At 41.6% G+C, this 24,755-nt stretch overlaps 1 protein-coding gene across 1 annotated transcript in view; it reads right to left on the bottom strand.

The window, feature by feature from the left end:
• The window catches only part of LOC122794798 (proproteinase E-like), a 125,428-nt gene that overhangs the window by 5,706 nt on the left and 94,967 nt on the right, over positions 1 to 24,755 (bottom strand). Inside the window, exon 6 of the mRNA XM_044063412.1 lies at positions 4,335 to 4,487. Within this exon, the coding sequence (XP_043919347.1) occupies positions 4,335 to 4,487 (153 nt within the window). The remainder of the gene's footprint in view (positions 1 to 4,334; positions 4,488 to 24,755) is intronic.

The raw sequence follows: 24,755 nt of genomic DNA, 5'->3' as shown, positions 1-24,755 counted from the left end.
TTATTTATTTAACATTTGTTAACCGGGAAAGTCCGACTTGGAACAAAGCCAATTTTCAGCTGAGGCCAGGGGAGAAAGGCTCCAGATGCATGTCTTTGTAATGGATTTTGGTTTGTGTGTGGTCAATACACAAAAATATTTATGCATTATTAGGTATTTGATTTATGGTGCTTACTACTGAACTGGAAGTTATGACTCTGTTTTTTCAGTTAGTGCTTGCTAGATTTTATTGCCTGTTAGAATTTCTGCATAGACAATAATTGCAGTCGGGGGTAGTCTCATTCATTGATATTCTGTTACTGCCTATTTAAGTGGTACATTTTGTAATATTTTATTTATTCATTTTTTTTTATTTGACATTTGTTGACCAGGAATGTCCGACTAGGTTCCACAGAGCCTGTTTTCAGCAGAGGCCCAGGGAGAAATACTCCAGATGCATGTCTTTGGAATGTGGGAGGAAACCGGAGTACCCGGAGGAAACCCATACGAACACAGGGAGAACATGCAAACTCCACACAGAAGGCACCCCAGCCGAGAATCGAACCGGAGAACCTCTTGCTGTGAGGCGACAACGTTAACCGCTGCATCACTGTGCCGCCAGGATTTTATGCTTAAAACCTGAGCTTTGGCCGGCTAAGATCTAACTGTATTCAACTGGACATATAAGATAATTTAAGTACCTTTTATCTGCACTTTTTTCAAATAATACAGCATTTTAATTGACAAAGGACAAAATGATTGACTTCAACAATTGGCTAAGCTTCTGGTGTCATTCTAAGGGAATCCAATATTTGTCTGCCTGGGACGACATGATCGACAGACCATGATGCTTTGCCAGAAATGGCCTGCACCTGTCGCCCTTGGGATTTTGGATACTGGCTAAGGCTCTTGCTACCCCTGTAGTGCCTTTTTTAGGCAAGGTTCAAATGACAAATTCACCACCATAAAAGGTACAAGCAAGAAAAATCTGAGGGTAATGCTACTTAATGCTAGAAGTCTAAACCTCAAAATGCACTCACTCAAGGCACTCCTTAAAATGGAGAACATCGACATCTGTGCAGTGACAGAGACCTGGTTCAAAGCTCCAGAGAGCACCCCTGCATTACCAGGCTATAATTCATACCACACCTTTTGGCCACCTAACCCAGAACAAAGCACTAAAGTTGGAGGCATGTCCATATTCATTAAGGATATCCACACCTCCAGGCTAGTTACACAGCATAATGCATCCGAGATTATCCAAGTGCAACTAACTCTGGGCAAGACCGCAATCCAAATTGCAGCTTGCTACAGACCCCCCACCATGCCCCAGGATTCCCACTCCTCATTTCATGATACACTGGAAAGTATTAGGGTACAACACAACACCCTAATAATGGGCAATTTCAACTACCCCACCATTAACTGGGAAAACTACTCATGTACCAACTCTTTTGCTCAACATTTTCTGGAATTCATAAATTCCAATGCCTTGAATCAATTTATTCACATCCCCACCAGGGGCAGCAATATCCTAGACCTGGTCATTACCAACATGTGCAACCGGTGTTCCACACCAGAGGTCAATTCCTCATTGGTCAGATCCGACCACAAGCTAATCACCCTAGACATCCACATCCCGACTCTACCCCCAGTTAGGGAAACCACCTTAAAAAACTTCTCCAAAGCCAACTTCACACTTCTAAGCCAACTTCACACTTCTTAAGACAGAAGTGGCAAACTTCATGACACCCATGCAGATGGACAATAGAGGTACAACTGCTGAATCCTACACAAATGCACTTTATACACACTTACATGAGTGCATGGATCATGCTATCCCTAATAAAACCAAGATGCTATCCTCCAAAAAAAGGAAGCCAATCTGGTGGTCCTCTGCCATAAACAAACTTTACAACAGAAGAAAGAAACTGTTGCAAAAAAGAGTAAAATGCCATGACTTGAGAAACTCCCTGGTCAACCTCAGTAAGAAGCTGAGATCCCTCATAAAATCCTCCAAAGCTACTTACGAAAACAAAATTGCCACTGACTCTAAAGACAACCACAAAGCATTCTATAGCTATGTCAAGAATCTCAATGGCATCACTTTGATCTGCTCTGAGTTACAGCACAATGGCACTAAATATACAGAATCAAATGATATTGCCAACATCCTGGCAGATAGGTTCAGTGCTAACTTTACCCCTCCCCTCACCCCCTAAAGGGCCAATTTCTATACCGGAAGAATGCAAAGTTCCTGTAATCACGGCTGCACAGGTAAAAAACACACTCTCCAAAGCCAAGAACACAGCATCCATGAGACCTGACAATATCCCAGGCTGCGTTCTACACAAACTACAGAATGAACTGGCACCCTACCTAAGTACCATGTTCAATCATAGCCTCACCTCAGGCTTTGTGCCCACTGAATGGCGCACCACGACAGTTATCCCACTGCACAAAGGAGGAGCCAAGACGGACCCCGAGAACTACTACCCCATTAGCCTGATGAGCCTGGCCTGCAAGGCCATGGAATGTATCATCATGGAACTCATAAACAAAGACATTGGTAATCTCCAAACTCTGGACCCTACCCAGTTCGGGTTTGTAAAAGGCAGATCATGTCTCCTAAACCTGATTGACTTCTTTGAAGCAGTCACCAAAGCCATAGATGAGGGTAAGGTGGTTCACACAGCTTATCTAGATCTCGCCAAGGCTTTTGACACCATCCCACACTCTGGAATTATAGATAAGCTCACTAAACTAGGTATAAATCCATATGTCACAAGATGGGTTGCCAACTGGCTCATGGACAGAACCCACACTGTGAAAGTAGCAGACTCCAAATCTGACTTCAGACCAGTGACAAGTGGAGTAACACAGGGCTCAGTCCTGGGTCCTCTCCTGTTTGGTATCTACTTCTTTGAAGTACAAGCTAACACAGAAGGACTTTGGCTACCAAAGTTTGCAAATGACTGCAAACTTGGAGCCATAATCGAAACACCTAACGATGTGGACATACTACAAAAGGGCCTCACTGAGACAGATGCCTAGTGTCAAAGCCATGGCCTGTAGCTCAATGCCAAAAAGTGTATTGTCATCCCCTTTGGTAAAAAATCTGTACCTATGAACTACCACATAAGTGGTAGTCTACTTAATGCCAAAAGTGTGAAAAGAGGCCTTGGGACACAGGTGGCCAGTAGTCTCTCCTTTGATAATCATATCGCCACAGTGGTCAGGATCACCTCATCACCTCACCTCACCTCATCACAAAAGGTTTTTCATCCAGAAAAAAAGAGGTCATCGTTCCCCTCTACTCATCACTCATTAGACCCATTATAGAGTATAATGCCCCATTTGGTATGTATCTTACAAGACATCTACAACAACTGGAAAGGCCGCAGAAATATCTTACAAAGAGGATTGCTGGCCTCAAACAGATGCCCTACGCAGACCATCTCAAAAAACTCCAGCTTTACTCCGTCGCATATCGCCTACTCAGGGGCAATCTCTGCCTAACATACAAAGCTATGTCAAACCCAGAGCTGTTGGACATGCTCCACTTAAAGAAATCCCTATCCCTCCAAGCTACACACTCTAGGGACCTAAACCTTGTCACCACAATAAAAAAAAACATGCTGGAAGGATAGATTCCTGTCCCAGAGACGTCCCATACTCTAGAACAGACTATCTATCTATGTCAAACAGAGCTCCTCATTAGCACTCTTCAAAAAAAATCTTGATGATTGGATGGGAGATAGGAAATTCACCCCGGGGTCACTTCTGTGGCTCTGCTGGACAGGGCCACAGGAAAATAATTTTCTTGGGTTGCGAAAGCCAGGGTACCTTTTTGGCTAGGCTTATATAGGCCCTAGAGCCAATAGCCTAGTACCTACCTATGAACCTATGAAAAAATGAAAGCATATGAAACCAGGAAAAGTCACTGCAGGTTATATAGATTAAAACCATCCATCAATAATGTCCACCACTACCTTTTTTAGAGTTTGGCACGCTACAACATTCTAAATTGCTTTGTCATGTAGGCTAGTGCCTTCTTTTCCGGGAAACCTGAAGTGGTATTTAGATTACTAAGGGAAATTGGGCCAGGAAGTTGGGGAACTTCCCTACTCTTTTCAACCATGGGATCTTTTACACCCACCTGAGCTACTACCAACTCAAGCTGATGGGTCCTCTGTTTAGCATCTAATCCAAGGAATGATACACTCAGGAGTGCAGCACCCCCTTATGTTGCACTGCAGTGTCAGTGATCCAGCTGCTGTGAGAATAGAACCCATAGCCTTCTGCACCCAACATATGATGATGAACTCATTTATCAAGTCTGTCTTATTACTTACTGTGTTGATCCAGGAAAGGAATGCAGAAACTCTGGTAAAGACTGTTGGCTTTTTAATAGTGTTGCATCCTCGAGAGGAGACAAAGCTGGTTACTCCATGAACGTACCATCTGTTATCAGAGCCCTTGCAGTTCAAAGGTCCACCAGAGTCACCCTGAAAATGTGGATGGAAACATGATTAGCTAAAGTTTGTCCATTTCTGCATTTGTTTGTTTAGCAGTTATTTTTTAATCTAACGAGTTAACTGATGTTTGTTGACTTTCATCAGCCATAATCATAACCTAAAGCTATGAAGGAATACACATGGGCAGCTGAGTAGCAAGTCTTTGGTAGGTGACAGAGGTTTGCAGACATTAATTGTGGCAGGAAGTGAGAAACTACATTTTAATTCATGGGAAGAAGAATTACACAGTATCTTATTTGTGAGAGCCATCAGTTATGCAGCTAAACCCTGTGGAAGGCAGGCCACTCCTTATGTAAATTTGAGGTTAGAAGCCCACCCTGTTCTTATATCATCTACTCATACTAGCGAACACTGCAAAATAAAAATCCATTCACTCTCCCCTTCCAGATAACACATTTAAAAATAAAATAAAATATCTTCACAGGCATTAGGTGCTCAGTACAATATCTACAGCATTAAACACCTTTTCCAACTTACATTTAAAAGATCTGATCTATCTCATAGCATTGTCCTACCAAGGGGGTAGCAATGGTCTAGCTCATTTTAAAGGGATGTATAAATATGTATATATATATATATATATATATATATATATATATGTGTGTGTGTGTGTGTGTGTGTGTGTGTGAGAGAGTGTGTGTGCATGTGTGTGTGTGTGTGTGTGTGTGTGTGTGTGTGTGTGTGTGTGTGTGTGTGTGTGTGTGTGTGTGTGTGAGAGTGTGTGTGCATGCGTGTGCGTGTGTGTGTGTGTGTGTGTGTGTGTGTGTGTGTGTGTGTGTGTGTGTGTGTGTGTGTGTGTGTGCGCGTTTATATCTACATATGGTTCCACACGAGAGGTTAATTCCTCGTTGGTCAGATCTGACCACAAGCTAATCACCCTTGACATCCACATCCTGCACCCAATACCATTAGGGAAACCACTGTAAGAAATTTTTCCAAAGCCAACTTCACACTTCTTAAGACAGAAGTGGCAAACTTCATGACACCCATGCAGATGGACAATAGAGGTATGACTGCTAAATCCTACACATGCACTTTATAATCACTTACACGAGTGCATGGATCATGATATCCCTAACAGAACCAAGATGCTATCCTCCAAAAAAAGAAAGCCAATCTGGTGCTCCCCTGTCATAAATAAACTCAACAACAGAAGAAAGAAACTGTTCCAAAAAAGAGTAAAATCCCATGATTGGAGGAACTCCCTGGTCAGCCTCAGTAAGAAACTGTGATCCCTCACAAAATCCTTCAAAACTAGTTATGAAAACAAAGTCGCCACAGGATTATTGAACAGATAACATGCAGAAAGACTTTATCATACAAAAAACACGTGGAAGTACAAATAGTATACAAAACAGGCATGGTTAACAAAAAGTAATTAAAACAGTGCATATTAGACAAAGTAAACTTAGAGATCATTATAAATAATACAGATGTACACTAAACACAGATTTAGGGCATAAATGCAGGAATGGAGCCAGAGCACAATTAGTGAAATTTGAATGAGTAGCCCTTATCCATAAAACAAATGCATTTTTTAATTCATGTGTTGCTCATGCAATTTTTTTTTAATTCATTTATGGTTCTGATATCATTAGGAAGATGGTTACAAGTAAAAGGTGCCACAAGAGAGGAAGCTTTTTCACCTATACTATTTTGGAAATGATAGCTGGTGAGAAGGATCCCACTGTCCTGGCTACCTCTTTGCATACCAGAGTTACTATAAACAAATGCCCTACATAACACAACATACACCATTCAAGTGATCTACTATTGACATCACTGTGCTTAAAATATCTTACCACTCACTAGAATTCTCAGAGGTGTTACCTGTATTAGCAGGTATTATCGTACCATTCAGTAGTATTCTCAGAGGTGCTACCTGTATTAGCAGGTATTATCCTACCACTCAGTATCAGTCTCAGAGGTGCTACCTGTATTAACAGGTATTATCTTACCATTCAGTAGCATTCTCAGAGGTGCTATCTGTATTAGCAGGTATTATCTAACCATTCACTAGCATTCTCAGAGGTGATACATGTACTAGCAGATATTATCTTAAAATTCACTAGCATTCTCAGAGGTGCTATCTGTATTAGCAGGTATTATCTTACCACTCACTAGCATTCTCAGAGGTGCTACCTGTATCAGCAGGTATTATCTTACCACTCAATAGCATTCTCAGAGGTGCTACCTGGATTAGCAGGTATTATCTTACCACTCAGTAGCATTCTTAGAGAAGCTACCTGTATTAACAGGTATTATCTTACCATACAGTAGCATTCTCAGAGGTGCTACCTGTATTAGCAGATATTATCTTACCACTCAGTAGCATTCTCAGAGAAGCTACCTGTATTAGCAGGTATTATCTTACCATTAAGTAGCATTCTCAGAGGAATGACCTGTATTAGCAGGTATTATCCTACCATTCAGTAGCATTCTCAGAGGTGCTACCTGTATTAGCAGGTATTATCTTACCACTCAGTAGCATTCTCCGAGGTGCTACCTGTATTAGCATGTATTATCTTACCATACAGTAGCATTCTCACAGGTGCTACCTGTATTAGCAGGTATTATCTTAACATTCACTAGCATTCTCAGAGGTGCTACCTGTATTACCAGGTATTATCTTACCATTCAGTAGCCTTACCAATCAGTAGCATTCTCAGAGGTGCTACCTGTATTAACAGGTATTATCTTACGACTCAGTAGCATTCTCAGAGGGGCTAACTGTATTAGCAGGTATTATCTTACCATTCAGTAGCATTCTCAGAGGTGCTACCTGTATATGCAGGTATTATCTTACCATTCAGTAGCATTCCCAGAGGTGCTACCTGTATTAGCAGGTATTATCTTACCACTCACTAGCATTCTCACAAGCGCTATCTGTATTAGCCGAAATTATATGAACACTCACTAGCATTCTCACAGGTGCTACCTGTATTAGCAGGTATTATCTTACAATTCAGTAGCATTCTCAGAGGGGCTAGCTGTATTAGCAGGTATTATCTTACCACTCAATAGCATTCTCACAGGTGCTACCTGTATTAGCAGGAATTATCTTACCACTCACTAGCATTCTCACAGGTGCTACCTGTATTAGCAGGTATTATCTTACCATTCAGTAGCATTCTCAGAAGTGCTACCTGTATTAGCAGGCATTATCTTACCATTCAGTAGCATTCTAAGAGGTGCTACCTGTATTAGCAGGTATTATCTTACCACTCACTAGGATTCTCACAGGTGCTACCTGTATTAGCAGGAATTATCTTACCACTCACTAGCATTTTCACAGGTGCTACCTGTATTAGCAGGTATTATCTTACCATTCAGTAGTATTCTCAGAGGTGCTACCTGTATTAGCAGGTATTATCGTACCATTCAGTAGCATTCTCAAAGGTACTACCTGTATTAGCAGGTATTAGCTTACCTCTCAGTAGCATTCTCAGCGGTGCTACCTGTATTAGCAGGTATTATCTTACCATTCAGTAGCATTCTCACAGGTGCTACCTATATTAGTAGGTATTATCTTACCACTCAGTAGCATTCTCAGAGGGGCTACCTGTATTATCAGGTATTATCTTACCATTCAGTAGCATTCTCAGAGGGGCTGGCTGTATTAGCAGGCATTATCTTACCACTCACTAGCTTTCTCAGAGGTGCTACCTGTATTAGCAGGTATTATCTTACCATTCAGTAGCATTCTCAGAGGTGCTACCTGTATTAGCAGGTATTATCTTACCGTTCAGTAGCATTCTCCGAGGTGCTACATGTATTAGCAGGTCTTATCTTACCATACAGTAGCATTCTCACAGGTGCTTCTTGTATTAACAGGTATTATCTTACAATCCAGTAGCATACTCAAAGGTGCTACCTGTATTAGCAGGTATTATCTTTCCATTCAGTAGCATTCTCAGAGGTGCTACCTGTATTAGCAAGGTATTATCTTAACATTAAATAGCATTCTCAGTGGTGCTACCTGTATTAGCAGGTATTATCTTACCACTCAGTGGCATTCTCAGAGGTGCTACCTGTATTAGCAGGAATTATCTTACCACTCAGTAGCATTCTCAGAGGTGCTACCTGTATTAGCAGGTATTATCTTACCATTCAGTAGCATTCTCCGAGGTGCTACATGTATTAGCAGGTATTATCTTACAATCCAGTAGCATTCTCACAGGTGCTACCTGTATTAGCAGGTATTATCTTACCATTCAGTAGAATTCTCAGAGGTGCTACCTGTATTAGCAAGGTATTATCTTAACATTAAGTAGCATTCTCAGAGGTACTACCTGTATTAGCAGGTATTATCTTACCATTCAGTAGCATTCTCAGAGGTGCTACCTGTATTAGCAGGTATTATCTTGCCATTCAGTAGCATTCTCAGAGGTGCTACCTGTATTAGCAAGGTATTATCTTAATATTAAGTATCATTCTCAGATCTGCTACCTGTATTAGCAGGTATTATCTTACCACTCAGTGGCATTCTCAGAGGTGCTACCTGTATTAGAATGCATTATCTTACCATTCACTAGCAAACTCAGAGGTGCTACTTCTATTAGCAGGTATTATCCTACCACTCAGTAGCATTCTCACAGGTGCTACCTGTATTAGCAGGAATTATCTTACCACTCAGTAGCATTTTCAGAGTTGCTACCTGTATTAGCAGGTATTATCTTACCGCTCACTAGCATTCTCACAGGTGCTACCTATATTAGCAGGTATTATCTTAATATTCATAGCATTTTCAGAGGTGCTACTTGTATCAGCATATATTATAGTTTCATAGTTTCATAGTTTCATAGTATAGTACTAGGCTATCTGCCCTTGGGCATTTGTAAGCCTAGCCATAGTGATGTGGCTTTTGCCACCCCATGAAATGGTACAAAAAATGTACAGAATAAATTTAGAATACTGTGCCTCTGTCTAGTAGTGTCCCCTTATATAATATAGTTTCATAGTATAGTACTAGGCTATCTGCCCTGGGGCATTTGTAAGCCTAGCCATAGGGATGTGGCTTATCTTATCATTCAGTAGTATTCTCAGTGGTGCTGCCTGTATTATCAGGTATTATCTTACCATTCAGTAGCATTCATAGAGGTGCTGCCTGTATTATCAGGTATTATCTTACCATCCAGTAGTATTCTCAGAGGTGCTACTTGTATTAGCAGGCATTATCTTACCATACATTAGCATTCTCACAGGTGCTACCTGTATTAGCAGGTATTATCTTACCATTCAGTAGCATTGTCACAGGTGCAACCTATATTACAGGTATTATCTTACCATTTAGTAGCATTCATAGAGGTGCTGCTTGTATTATCAGGTATTATCTTACCATCCAGTAGCATTCTCAGAGGTACTACCTGTATTAGCAGGTATTATCTTACCACTCAGTGGCATTCTCAGAGGTGCTACCAGTATTAGCAGGTATTATCATACCATTCAGTATCAGTCTCAGAGGTGCTACCTGTTTTAGCAGGTATTATCTTACAATTCAGTAGCATTCTCATCATTCTCATAGGTGCTACCTGTATTATCAGGTATTATCTTACCATCCAGTAGCATTCTCAGAGGTGCTACCTGTAATAGCAGGTATTATCTTACCACTCAGTAGCATTCTCAGAGGTGCTGCCAGTATTAGCAGGTATTATCATACCATTAAGTATCAGTCTCAGAGGTGCTACCTGTATTAGCAGGTATTATCTTACCATTCAGTAGCATTCTCATAGGTGCTACCTGTATTAGCAGGTATTATCTTACCATTCACTAGCTTTCTCAGAGGTGATACCCGTACTAGCAGGTATTATCTTACCATTCACTAGCATTCTCAGAGGTGCTACCTGTATTAGCAGGTATTATCTTACCACTCCCTAACATTCTCAGAGGTGCTACCTGAATTATCAGGTATTATCTTACCAATCACTAGCATTCTCAGAGGTATTACCTGTATAAGCAGGTATTATCTTACCATTAAGTAGCATTCTGACAAGTACTACCTGTATTAGCAGGTATTATCGTACCATTCAGTAGCATTCACAGAGGTGCTACCTGTATTAGCAGGTATTATTGTACCATTCAGTAGCATTCTCAGAAGTACTACCTGTATTAGCAGGTATTATCTTGCCACTCACTAGCATTCTCACAGGTGCTATCTGTATTAGCAGGAATTATCTTACCACTCACTAGCATTCTCACAGGTGCTACCTGTATTAGCAGGTATTATCTTACCATTCAGTAGCATTCTCAGAGGGGCTAGCTGTATTAGCAGGTATTATCTTACCATTCAGTAGCATTCTCCGAGGTGCTACCTCTATTAGCAGGTATTATCTTACCATACAGTAGCATTCGCACAAGTGCTACCTGTATTAGCAGGTATTATCTTAGCATTCACTAGCATTCTCAGAGGTGCTACCTGTATTAGCAGGTATTATCTTACCATTCAGTAGCCTTACCATTCAGTAGCCTTCTCAGAGGTGCTACCTGTATTACCAGGTATTATCTTACGACTCAGTAGCATTCTCAGAGGGGCTAACTGTATTAGAAGGTATTATCTTACCATTCAGTAGCATTCTCAGAGGTGCTACCTGTATTAGCTGATATTATCTTACCACTCAGTATCTTTCTCAGAGGTGACACCTGTATTAGCAGGTATTATCTTACCACTCACTAGCATTCTCACAGGTGCTATCTGTATTAGCAGGAATTATCTTACCACTCACTAGCATTCTCACAGGTGCTATCTGTATTAGCAGGTATTATCTTACCATTCAGTAGCATTCTCAGAAGTGCTCCCTGTATTAGCAGGCATTATCTTACCATTCATTAGCATTCTCACAGGTGCTACCTGTATTAGGAGTTATTATCTTACCATTCACTAGCATTCTCAGAGGTGCTACCTGTATTAGCAGGTATTATCTTACATTCAGTAGCATTCTGGCAGGTGCTACCTATATTAGCAGGTATTATCTTACCACTCAGTAGCATTCTCAGAGGGGTTACCTGTATTAGCAGGTATTATCTTACCATTCAGTAGCATTCTCCGAGGTGCTACATGTATTAGCAGGTATTATCTTACAATCCAGTAGCATTCTCACAGGTGCTACCTGTATTAGCAGGTATTATCTTACAATCCAGTAGCATACTCAAAGGTGCTACCTGTATTAGCAGGTATTATCTTACCATTCAGTAGAATTCTCAGAGGTGCTACCTGTATTAGCAAGGTATTATCTTAACATTAAGTAGCATTCTCAGAGGTACTACCTGTATTAGCAGGTATTATCTTACCATTCAGTAGCATTCTCAGAGGTGCTACCTGTATTAGCAAGGTATTATCTTAATATTAAGTATCATTCTCAGATCTGCTACCTGTATTAGCAGGTATTATCTTACCACTCAGTGGCATTCTCAGAGGTGCTACCTGTATTAGAATGCATTATCTTACCATTCGCTAGCAATCTCAGAGGTGCTACTTCTATTAGCAGGTATTATCCTACCACTCAGTAGCAATCTCACAGGTGCTACCTGTATTAGCAGGAATTATTTTACCATTCAGTAGCATTCTCAGAGGTGCTACCTGTATTAGCAGGTATTATCTTGCCATTCAGTAGCATTCTCAGAGGTGCTACCTGTATTAGCAAGGTATTATCTTAATATTAAGTATCATTCTCAGATCTGCTACCTGTATTAGCAGGTATTATCTTACCACTCAGTGGCATTCTCAGAGGTGCTACCTGTATTAGAATGCATTATCTTACCATTCACTAGCAAACTCAGAGGTGCTACTTCTATTAGCAGGTATTATCCTACCACTCAGTAGCATTCTCACAGGTGCTACCTGTATTAGCAGGAATTATCTTACCACTCAGTAGCATTTTCAGAGTTGCTACCTGTATTAGCAGGTATTATCTTACCGCTCACTAGCATTCTCACAGGTGCTACCTATATTAGCAGGTATTATCTTAATATTCATAGCATTTTCAGAGGTGCTACTTGTATCAGCATATATTATAGTTTCATAGTTTCATAGTATAGTACTAGGCTATCTGCCCTTGGGCATTTGTAAGCCTAGCCATAGTGATGTGGCTTTTGCCACCCCATGAAATGGTACAAAAAATGTACAGAATAAATTTAGAATACTGTGCCTCTGTCTAGTAGTGTCCCCTTATATAATATAGTTTCATAGTATAGTACTAGGCTATCTGCCCTGGGGCATTTGTAAGCCTAGCCATAGGGATGTGGCTTATCTTATCATTCAGTAGTATTCTCAGTGGTGCTGCCTGTATTATCAGGTATTATCTTACCATTCAGTAGCATTCATAGAGGTGCTGCCTGTATTATCAGGTATTATCTTACCATCCAGTAGTATTCTCAGAGGTGCTACTTGTATTAGCAGGCATTATCTTACCATTCATTAGCATTCTCACAGGTGCTACCTGTATTAGGAGTTATTATCTTACCATTCACTAGCATTCTCAGAGGTGCTACCTGTATTAGCAGGTATTATGTTACATTCAGTAGCATTCTGGCAGGTGCTACCTATATTAGCAGGTATTATCTTACCACTCAGTAGCATTCTCAGAGGGGTTACCTGTATTAGCAGGTATTATCTTACCATTCAGTAGCATTCTCAGAGGTGCTGCCTGTATTAGCAGGTATTATCTTACCACTCAGTAGCATTCTCAGAGGTGCTACCTGTATTAGCAGGTATTATCTTACCATTCAGTAGCATTCTCAGAGGTGCTACCTGTATTAGCAGGTATTATCTTACCATTCACTAGCATTTTCAGAAGTGATACCTGTATTAGCATATATTGTCTTTCCATTCAGTAGCATTCTTAGAGGCACTACCTGTATTAGCAGGTATTACCTTACCATTCAGTAGCATTCTCACAGGTGCTACCTGTATTACAGATATTATTTTGCCCTTCAGTAGCTTCTCAGAGGTGCTGGCTGTATTATAAGGTATTATCTTACCATCCAGTAGCTTTCCCAGAGGTGCTACCTGTATTAGCCGGCATTATCTTACCCTTCAGTAGCATTCTCAGAGGTGCTACCTGTATTAGCAGGTATTATCTTACCACTCAGTAGCATTCTCACCGGTGCTACCTGTATTAGCAGGAATTATCTTACCACTCAGTAGCATTCTCAGAGGTGCTACCTGTATTAGCAGGTACTATCTTATGACTCACTAGCATTCTCAGAGGTGCTAAATGTATTAGTAGGTATATCTTACCATACAGTAGCATTCTCAGAGGTGCTACCTGTATTAGCAGGTATTATCTTATGACTCACTAGCATTCTCAGAGGTGCTACCTGTATTAGCAAGGTATTATCTTACCATTAAGTAGCATTCTCAGAGGTGCTACCTGTATTAGCAGGTATTATCTCACCACTCCCTAACATTCTCAGAGGTGCTACCTGAATTATCAGGTATTATCTTACCAATCACTAGCACTCTCAGAGGTATTACCTGTATAAGCAGGTATTATCTTACCATTAAGTAGCATTCTCATAAGTACTACCTGTATTAGCAGGTATTATCGTACCATTCAGTAGCATTCTCAGAGGTGCTACCTGTGTTAGCAGGTATTATTGTACATTCAGTAGAATTCTCAGAGGTACTACCTGTATTAGCAGGTATTATCCTACCACTCACTAGCATTCTCACAGGTGCTATCTGTATTAGCAGGAATTATCTTACCACTCACTAGCATTCTCACAGGTGCTACCTGTATTTGCAGGTATTATCTTACCATTCAGTAGCATTCTCTAAGGGGCTAGCTGTATTAGCAGGTATTATCCTACCACTCAGTAGCATTCTCAGAGGTGCTACCAGTATTAGCAGGTATTATCTTTCAGTTCTGTAGCATTCTCCGAGGTGCTACCTCTATTAGCACGTATTATCTTACCATACAGTAGCATTCTAACAAGTGCTACCTGTATTAGCAGGTATTATAGGTTCATAGGTTTATACTAGGCTATCTGCCCTAAGGCATTTATAAGCCTAGCCCAAATTTTTGTGGCTTACGCCACCCCTTATATGAAAAAATACTGTGCCCATTAGTTTGTTGTGCCTCTGTCCAGCAGTGACACAGATATGATTCCCGGGGTAAACCTACGATCTCCCATCCACAGGTCTAGATTTCTCTTGAACACAGTCAGCGAGGTGCTCTGCCTCACATGGACCGGGATTCTATTCCACAGCATAGGGAGTCTCTGAGTGATAAATCTATCCCTCCAGCACGTCCTATTTATATCCGTGCTAAGGTTTAAGTCGCTTGCTCTAGTGGTTTTGGTGGATTTGGATTTTTTGAGGTGGAGCATGTCCATTAATTCCAGGTTGGACATGGCCTTGTATGTCAGGCACATGTCACCTCTGAGCAGACGGTATGCGACTGAATAGAGCTGGAGTTTCTTCAATCTGGCAGCATATGACAGATTTTGGAGTCCCTTTATCCTTTTGGTGAGGAACTTTTGGGGTCTCTCCAATTGCTGCAGATGTCGGGTGAGATACATCCCGAATGGGGCATTGTACTCGATCATTGGTCTGATAAGTGAAGAGTACAGGGAACAATGACCTCACTAGATCTGGATGTGAATCCTTCATGATCAGGTGGGCAATGTAGAAGGTCTTTCTAACCACTTTAGCAATGTGAGTGTCAAAGAAAGGCCACTGTCAACCTGGGTCCCCAGGTCCCTGATAACCTCTTCTGTGCTTAGTGGATTGCCACCTATATGGTAGCTTGGGGTTACCTTGTTTTTCCCGAAGGGTATGACTATACATTTTTTGGCGTTTAACTTCAGGCCATGGGTCTGGCACCAGCTATCTGTTTCCGTGAGTCCCTTCTGAAGGATATCCGTGTCCGATGCACTTTCCACTATGGCGCCCAGTTTGCAGTCGTCTGCAAACTTTGTCAGCCAAAGTCCTCCCATGTTGGCCTGTACTTCTGAGAAGTAGATGCCAAACAATAGGGGCCAAGGACGCAGCCCTGTGGGACACCACTTGTGACCGGCTTGGAGTCTGACACAGCGCCAGCAACTCTAACCCTGTGGGTTCTGTCCTTAAGCCAGTTTGCAACCCATCTTGTGACATATGGGTTTACATTTAAGCTGGTAAGTTTTTCTACAATACCAGAGTGGGGTATTGTGTCGAAAGCCTTTGCAAGGTCAAGGTAGGCTGTATGGACTGCCTTTCCCTCATCAATGGCCTTGGTGACTGTTTTGAAGAAGTCGACCAAGTTATCTTAGCATTCACTAGCATTCTCAGAGGTGCTACCTGTATTAGCAGGTATTATCTTACCATTCAGTAGCCTTACCATTCAATAGCCTTCTCAGAGGTGTTACCTGTATTACCAGGTATTATCTTACGACTCAGTAGCATTTTCAGAGGTGCTACCTGTATTAGCAGGTATTATCTTACCACTCACTAGCATTCTCACAGGTGCTATCTGTATTAGCAGGAATTATCTTACCACTCAGTAGCATTCTCGCAGGTGCTACCTGTATTAGCAGGTATTATCTTACCATTCAGTACCATTCTCTGAGGGGTTAGCTGTATAAGCAGGTATTATCTTACCATTCAGTAGCATTCTCAGAAGTGCTCCCTGTATTAGCAGGCATTATCTTACCATTCAGTAGCATTCTCACAGGTGCTACCTGTATTAGCAGGCATTATCTTACCATTCAGTAGCATTCTCAAAGGTACTACCTGTATTACCAGTAATTATATTACCTCTCAGTAGCATTCTCAGCGGTGCTACCTGTATTAGCAGGTATAATCTTACCACTCAGTAGCATTCTCAGAGGTGCTACCTGTATTACCAGGTATTATCTTACCATTCCCTAGCATTCTCAGAGGTGCTACCTGTATTAGCAGGTATTATCTTACATTCAGTAGCATTCTCGCAGGTGCTACCTATATTAGCAGGTATTATCTTACCACTCAGTAGCATTCTCAGAGGGGCTACCTGTATTAGCAGGTATTATCTTACATTCAGTAGCATTCTCAGAGGTGCTGCCTGTATTAGCAGGCATTATCTTACCACTCAGTAGCATTCTCAGAGGGGCTACCTGTATTTGCAGGTATTATCTTACCACGCAGTAGCATTCTCAGAGGTGATACCAGTATTAGCAGGTATTGTCTTTCCATTCAGTAGCATTCTCAGAGGCGCTACCTGTATTAGCAGGTATTTTCCTTACCATTCAGTAGCATTCTCACAGGTGCTACCTGTATTACTGGTATTATTTTGCCATTCAGTAGCTTCTCAGAGGTGCTGCCTCTATTATCAGGTATTTTCTTACCATCCAGTAGCTTTACCAGAGGTGCTACCTGTATTAGCAGGCATTATCTTACCCTTCAGTAGCATTCTCAGAGGTGCTACCTGAATTAGCAGGTATTATCTTACCACTCAGTAGCATTCTCACAGAAGCTACCTGTATTAGCAGGAATTATCTTCATAGGTTCATAGGTTCATAGGTTCATACTAGGCTATCTGCCCTAGGGCATTTATAAGCCTAGCCAGAGTGTGTGTGGCTTTCACCACCCCTTAGGATGAGAATACTATACCCATTAGTTTGCTGTGCCTCTGTCCAGCAGTGATACAGAGATGATTCCCGGGGTAAACCTACAATCTCCCATCCACTCGTAAAGATTTCTCTTGAACAGAGTCAGTGAGGGGCTCTGCCTCACATGGACTGGGATTCTGTTCCATAGTGTAGGGAGTCTCTGGGTGATGAATCTGTCCCTCCAGCACGCCCTATTTATATCCGTGTTGAGGTTTAAGTCTCTTGCTCTCGTGGCTCTGGTGGATTTGGATTTTTTGAGGTGGAGCATGTCCATTAATTCCGGGTTGGACATGGCCTTGTATGTCAGGCACAGATCACCTCTGAGCAGACGGTATGCGACTGAATAGAGCTGGAGTTTCTTCAGTCGGGCATCGTATGACATATGTTTGAGCCCCTTTATCCTTTTGGTGAGGAACTTTGGGGTCTTTCCAACTGCTGCAGGTGTCGGGTAAGGTACATTCCAAATGGGGCGTTGTACTCAATCATTGGTCTGATAAATGAAGAGTACAGGGGTACAATGACCTCTCCTGATCTGGATGTGAATCCCTTCATGATCAGGTGGGCAAAGTAGAAGGTCTTCCTAACCACTTTGGCAATGTGAGTGTCAAAAGAGAGGTTACTGTCAACTTGGGTCCCCAGGTCCCTGATAACTTCTTCCGTGTTTAATGGATTACCACCTATGTGGTAAATAGGGGTTACCTTGTTTTTCCCAAAGGGTATGACTATACATTTTTTGGCATTTAGCTTAAGGCCATGGCTCTGGCACCAGTTATCCATTTCTATGAGACCTTTCTGGAGGATGTCTGTGTCTGATGGAGTGTCAATTATGGTGCCCAGTTTGCAGTCATCTGCAAATTTTGTCAGCCACAATCCCCTATGTTTGCCTGCACTTCAGAAAAATAAATGCCGAACAAGAGGGGCCCAGGACTGAGCCCTGTGGGACACTTTCGTGACCGGCTTAGAGTCTGACATGGCACCAGCAACTCTAACCCTGTGTGTTCTGTCCTTGAGCCAGTTTGCAACCCATCTTGTGACATATGGGTTTACATCTAAGCTGGTGAGCTTTTCTATGATGCCCGAGTGGGGTATTGTGTCGAATGCTTTTGCTAGGTCAAGGTAGGCTGTGTGAACTGCCTTACCCTCATCAATGGCCTTAGTGACTGTTTCGAAAAAGTCGACCAAGTTCAAGAGGCAGGATCTGCCCTTGACAAAGCCAAATTTTGTAGGATCCAGTGTCTGTAGGTCCCCAATGTCTTTATTTATGAGTTCCATTATGATCCTCTCCATAGCTTTGCAGACAAGGCTCATCAAGCTTATGGGGCGGTAAATTCCAGGGTCCGTAGAAGCACCGCCTTTGTGGAGTGGGACCACAGTTGCCGTACGCCATTCTTTGGGTACGTATCCTGTAGTAAGGCTAAGATTAAACAGCAGCCTTATGTGTGGGTTTAGTTCCTCATTGAGTTCATGTAGCACACAGCCGGGGACACCGTCCGGTCCCATTGATGCTGTGTTTTTGCTTTAGAGAGAGCAGCTCTCACCTGGGCATCTGAGATGTTTGGGAGGCTAGACTCTGGTGGGATAGATATTTCTCCTTTTGGGGGAGGAGGAGAAATTTGCACTGAACCTGTCTGCCAGTATGTTGGCAATGTCTGTGGGTTCAGTGAATTTTTTATAATTTTGGACTAATTCTGAGCATATCTGGGAGTTTCCACCCAGGTTTCTAACATAGCTAAAGAAGGCTTTATGATTGTCTTTTGTGTCATTAGCGATTTTTCTCTCAAAGTTGGCCTTGGATGATTTTATGAGTGATCATAGTTTTTTGCTAGTATTGATCAGAGATGCCTTCCCATTTAGGGATTTTGCTCTGTCATGTAGTAGCTTTCTCCTCTTGTTGTAGAGTTTGTTTATGGCTGGAGTCCACCAGACCGGGCGCCTGCCTTTGGTGGAAAAGGTCTTGATTTTATTAGGGATTGCTTGATCCATACATTCCTGGAGGTGCTAGTAGAAGGCATTTGTAAGGGATTCAGCAGCGTGGGTTGTGGTTTCCACTGGCTCGGGGGCCTTGAAGGATACCACTCCTGTCTTAAGAAGTGTGAAGTTTGCTTTTGAGAAGTTCTTCACTGTGGTCTTTTTTGCTGGGGGTGGGGGCGGGATGTGGATCTCCAGTGAGATTAATTTATGGTCTGATCTCACCAATGAGGGATATACTTCCTGTGTGGAGCATTTTGTCCCCATGTTTGTGATGATCAGGTCTAGTATATTTTCTCCTCTTGTGGGAATGGTGACTAGTTGTTCCATAGCATTTGAGTTTATGAACTCAAGGAACCTTTGGGCTAGGGTGTTGGGGCTTGAGTAATGTTCCCAGTCTATGTTTGGGTAGTTGAAGTCACCCAATATGATGGTATTTGGAGAGACATTTATACTCTCCAGTGTCTTCAGGAAGGCTGTGTGGGTTTTCTGAGTTTGAGAAGGTGGTCTGTAGCATGTTACAAACTGTAGGGCAGTTTTACCTATGGTTAATTGCACCTGGATGGTCTCCGATGCTTCGTGCATTGCCACTAACCTGGAGGTGTGGGTATCCTTTATGAATATGGATACTCCCCCTCCTTTTGTAGTTCGGTCCGGATTTTGGGGCCGGAACGCATGATATGAGGTATAACCTGATAGTGCTGGGGTGCTCTCAGGAGCCTTGAACCAGGTTTCAGTCACAGCACAAACATCGATGTTCTCCATACTGAGGAGGGCTTCGAGGGCGTGCATCTTGAGGTTTAGACTTCTGGCATTGAGCAGTATTACCCTTAGTTTTTCTCCATTTTTGTTTTCTAGGGCGGTAGGTTTATCATTTGAGCCTTGCCTAAAAAAGGCACTATGGGGGTGGCAAGAGCCTTTGCCAATATCCGGAAGCCCAGGCAGTAGCATTCTCAGAGGTGCTACCTGTATTAGCAGGTATTATCTTACGACTCACTAGCATTCTCAGAGGTGCTAAATGTATTAGCAGGTATATCTTACCATACAGTAGCATTCTCACTGGTGCTACCTGTATTAGCAGGTATTATATTACAATCCTCTAGCATACTCAGAGATGCTACCTGTATTAGCAGGTATTATCTTACCATTCAGTAGCATTCTCAGAGGTGCTAAGTGTATTAGCAAGGTATTATCTTAACATTAAGTAGCATTCTCAGAGGTGCTACCTGTATTAGCAGGTATTATCTTACCACTCCCTAACATTCGCAGAGGTGCTACCTGAATTATCAGGTATTATCTTACCAATCACTAGCATTCTAAGAGGTATTACCTGTATAAGCAGGTATTATCTTACCATTAAGTAGCATTCTCACAAGTACTACCTGTATTAGCAGGTATTATTGTACCATTCAGTAGCATTCTCAGAGGTGCTACCTGTATTAGCAGGTATTATTGTACCATTCAGCAGCATTCTCAGAGGTGCTACCTGTATTAGCAGGTATTATCTTATCATTCAGTAGCATTCTCGCAGGTGCTACCTATATTAGCAGGTATTATCTTACCACTCCGCAGCATTCTCAGACTGGCTACCTGTATTAGCAGGTATTATCTTACTATTCAGTAGCATTCTCAGAGGTGCTGCCTGTATTAGCAGGCATTATCTTACCACTCAGTAGCATTCTCAGAGGTGCAACCTGTATTAGCAGGTATTATCTTACCATTCACTAGCATTTTCAGAAGTGATACTTGTATTAGCATGTATTATCTTTCCATTCAGTAGCATTCTCAGAGGCGCAACCTGTAATAGCAGGTATTACCTTACCACTCAGTAGCATTCTCAGAGGTGCTACCTGTATTAGCAGGAATTATCTTACCACTCAGTAGCATTCTCAGAGGTGCTACCTGTATTAGCAGGTATTATCTTACCACTCACTAGCATTCTCAGAGGTGCTAAATGTTTTAGCAGGTATATCTTACCATACAGTAGCATTCTCACAAGTGCTACCTGTATTAGCAGGTATTATCTTACAATCCAGTAGCATGCTCAGAGGTGCTACCTGTATTAGCAGGTATTGTCTTACCATTCAGTAGCATTCTCAGAATTGGTACCGTTATTAGCAAGGTATTATCTTAACATTAAGTAGCATTCTCAGAAGTGCTACCTGTATTAGCAGGTATTATCTTACCACTCAGTAGCATTCTCAGAGGTGCTACTTGTATTATCAGGTATTATCCTACCACTCAGTAGCATTCTCAGAGGTGCTACTTGTATCAGCACGTATTATCTTATCATTCAGTAGTATTCTCAGCAGTGCTACCTGTATTATCAGGTATTATCTTACCATTCCCTAGCATTCATAGAGGTGCTGCCTGTATTATCAGGTATTATCTTACCATCCAGTAGCATTCTCAGAGGTGCTACTTGTATTAGCAGGCATTATCTTACCATACAGTAGCATTCTCACAGGTGCTACCTGTATTAGCAGGTATTATCTTACCATTCAGGAGCATTGTCACAGGTGCAACCTGTATTACAGGTATTATCTTACAATTCAGTAGCATTCATAGAGGTGCTGCCTGTATTATCAAGTATTATCTTACCATCCGGTAGCATTCTCAGAGGTGCTACCTGTATTAGCAGGTATTATCTTACCGCTCAGTAGCATTCTCAGAGGTGCTACCTGTATTAGCAGATATTATCATACCATTCAGTATCAGTCTCTGAGGTGCTACCTGTATTAGCAGGTATTATCTTACCATTCACTAGCTTTCTCAGAGGTGATATCCGTACTAGCAAGTATTATCTTACCATTCACTAGCATTCTCAGAGGTGATACCTGTATTAGCAGGTATTATCTTACCACTCCCTATCATTCTCAGATGTGCTACCTGAATTATCAGGTATTATCTTGCCAATCACTAGCATTCTCAGAGGTATTACCTGTATAAGCAGGTATTATCTTACCATTAAGTAGTATTATCACAGGTACTACCTGTATTAGCAGGTATTATCATACCATTCAGTAGCATTCCCAGAGGTGCTACCTGTATTAGCAGGTATTATCGCACCATTCAGTAGCATTCTCAGAGGTACTACCTGTATTAGCAGGTATTATTATACGACTCAGTAGCATTTATCAGAGGTGCTACCTGTATTTGCAGGTATTATCTTACCACTCACTAGCTTTCTCAGAGGTGCTACCTTTATTAACAGGTATTATCCTACCATTCAGTCGCATTGTCAGAGGTGCTACCTGTATTAGCAGGCATTATCTTACCATTCACTTGCATTTTCAGAGGTGATACCTGTATTAGCAGGTATTATCTTACCATTCAGTAGCCTAACCATTCAGTAGCATTCTCAGAGGTGCTGCCTGTATTAGCAGGTATTATCTTATGACTCAGTAGCATTCTCAGAGGAGCTACCTGTATTAGCTGGTATTATCTTACCATTCAATAGCCTTTTCGGAGGTGCTACCTGTATTATCAGGCATTATCTTATCACTCAGTAGCATTCTCAGAGGTGCTACCTTTATTAGCAGGTATTATCTTACCACTCAATAGCATTCTGACAGGTGCTACCTGTATTAGCAGGTATTATCTTACCTCTGACTAGCATTCTCCCAGGTGCTACCTATATTAGCAGGTATTATCTTAGCATTCAGTAGCATTCTCAGACGGGCTACTTGTATTAGCAGGTATTATTTTACCATTCAGTAGCATTCTCAGAAGTGCTACCTGTATTAGCAGGCATTATCTTACCATTCAGTAGCATTCTCACAGGTGCTACCTGTTTTAGCAGGTATTATCGTACCATTCAGTAGTATTCTCAGAGGAGCTACCTGTATTAGCAGGTATTATCGTACCATTCAGTAGCATTCTCAGAGGTACTACCTGTATTAGCAGGTATTATCTTAGCATTCAGTAGCATTCTCAGAGGAGCTACCTGTATTAACAGCTATTATCTTACCATACAGTAGCATTCTCCAAGTGCTACCTGTATTAGCAGGTATTATTTTATTTATTTATTTATGTATTTACTTATATTTGTTGACCGGGAGTGTCCGACTGGATGTAGGTCCATTTTCAGCGGAGGCCCGGGGAGAAAAGCTCCACAGTTAAAATAAACAGACAGTAGTTATATTGGATTACATAGCGATTAACAATTTACATAGCAATTACTTACAACATATTTACAGATGAAGAACATAGTACATCAGTAGACAACTAGAATCTTTATCTGTGAAGTACATAACAGACATTAACAAATGTTACAATAAAAAGTTCCTGCTGTATAAGTACTAGGCTTATGAGCATCTGAGCTTGCTATAATCAAGGGAGTTAGTGGAGTGGAAAGAAAGGTAGTGGTTGGATGGGGTGGGTGATATTAGAGTGGGAGTTGCAAGGGCATAGCCAGCATGTTTTTAGGTGCGCTTTTAGTAAAGTTTTGAAGTGGGTGCATGATGGTATGGAGGTAATTGTGGGTGGGATCTTATCATTTACTTGCATTCTCAGAGGTGCTACCTGTATTAACAGGTATTATCTTACCATTCAGTAGCATTCTCAGAGGTACGACCTGTATTAGCAGGTATTATCTTACCATTCAGTAGCATTCTCACAAGTGCTACCTGTATTAGCAGGCATTATCTTACCACTCAGTAGTTCTCAGAGGGGCTAACTGTATTAGCAGGTATTATCTTACCATTCAGTAGCATTTTCAGAGGTGCTACCTGTATTAGCAGGCATTATCTTACCACTCAGTAGCATTTTCAGAGGTGCTACCTGCATTAGCAGGTATTATCTTACCATTCACTAGCATTCTCAGAGGTGCTACCTGTATTACAGTAGCATTCTCAGAGGTGCTACTTGTATTAGAAGGTATTATCTTACCACTTACTAGCATTCTCACAGGTGCTACCTGTTTAGCAGGTATTATCTTACCATTCAGTAGCATTCTCAGAGGTGCTACCTGTATTAGCAGTATTATCTTACCATTCAGTAGCATTCTCACCGGTGCTACCTGTATTACAGGTATTGTCTTACCATTTACTAGCTTCTCAGAGGTGCTGCCTGTATTGTCAGGTATTATCTTACTATCCAGTAGCATTTTCAGCTTTGTTACCTGTATTAGCAGGCATTATCTTACCATTCAGTAGCATTCTCTGAGGTGCTACCTGTATTAGCAGGCATTATCTTACCACTCAGTTGCATTCTCAGAGGTGCTACTTGTATTAGCAAGTATTATCTTACCATTCAGTAGCAATCTCAGAGGTGCTACCTGTATTAGCAGGTATTATCTTACCACTCACTAGCATTCTCAGAGGTGCTACCTATATTAGCAGGTATTATCTTACCACTCACTAGCATTCTCAGAGGTGCTACCTGTATTAGCAGGTATTATCTTACCATTCATTAGCATTCTCAGAGGTGCTACCTGTATTAGCAGGTATTATCTTACCATTCAGTAGGATTCTCTGAGGTGCTACCTGTATTAGCAGATATTATCTTACCATACAGTAGCATTCTCACAGGAGATACCTGTATTAGCAGGTATTATCTTCCCACTCAGTAGCATTCTCAGAGGTGCTACCTGTATAAGCAGGTATTATCTTACCACTCACTAGCATTCTCAGAGGTGCTACCTGTATTACCAGGTATTATCTTACCATTCATTAGCATTCTCAGAGGTGCTACCTGTATTAG

The sequence above is a fragment of the Protopterus annectens genome, chromosome 2.part1, assembly GCF_019279795.1.
Source record: "Protopterus annectens isolate FY-2018-M chromosome 2.part1, PAN1.0, whole genome shotgun sequence".
NCBI classification, from domain to species: Eukaryota; Metazoa; Chordata; order Ceratodontiformes; family Protopteridae; genus Protopterus; species Protopterus annectens.
Note: the sequence above shows the minus strand (reverse complement) of the source record. Positions and strands in the feature narration are given on the sequence as shown.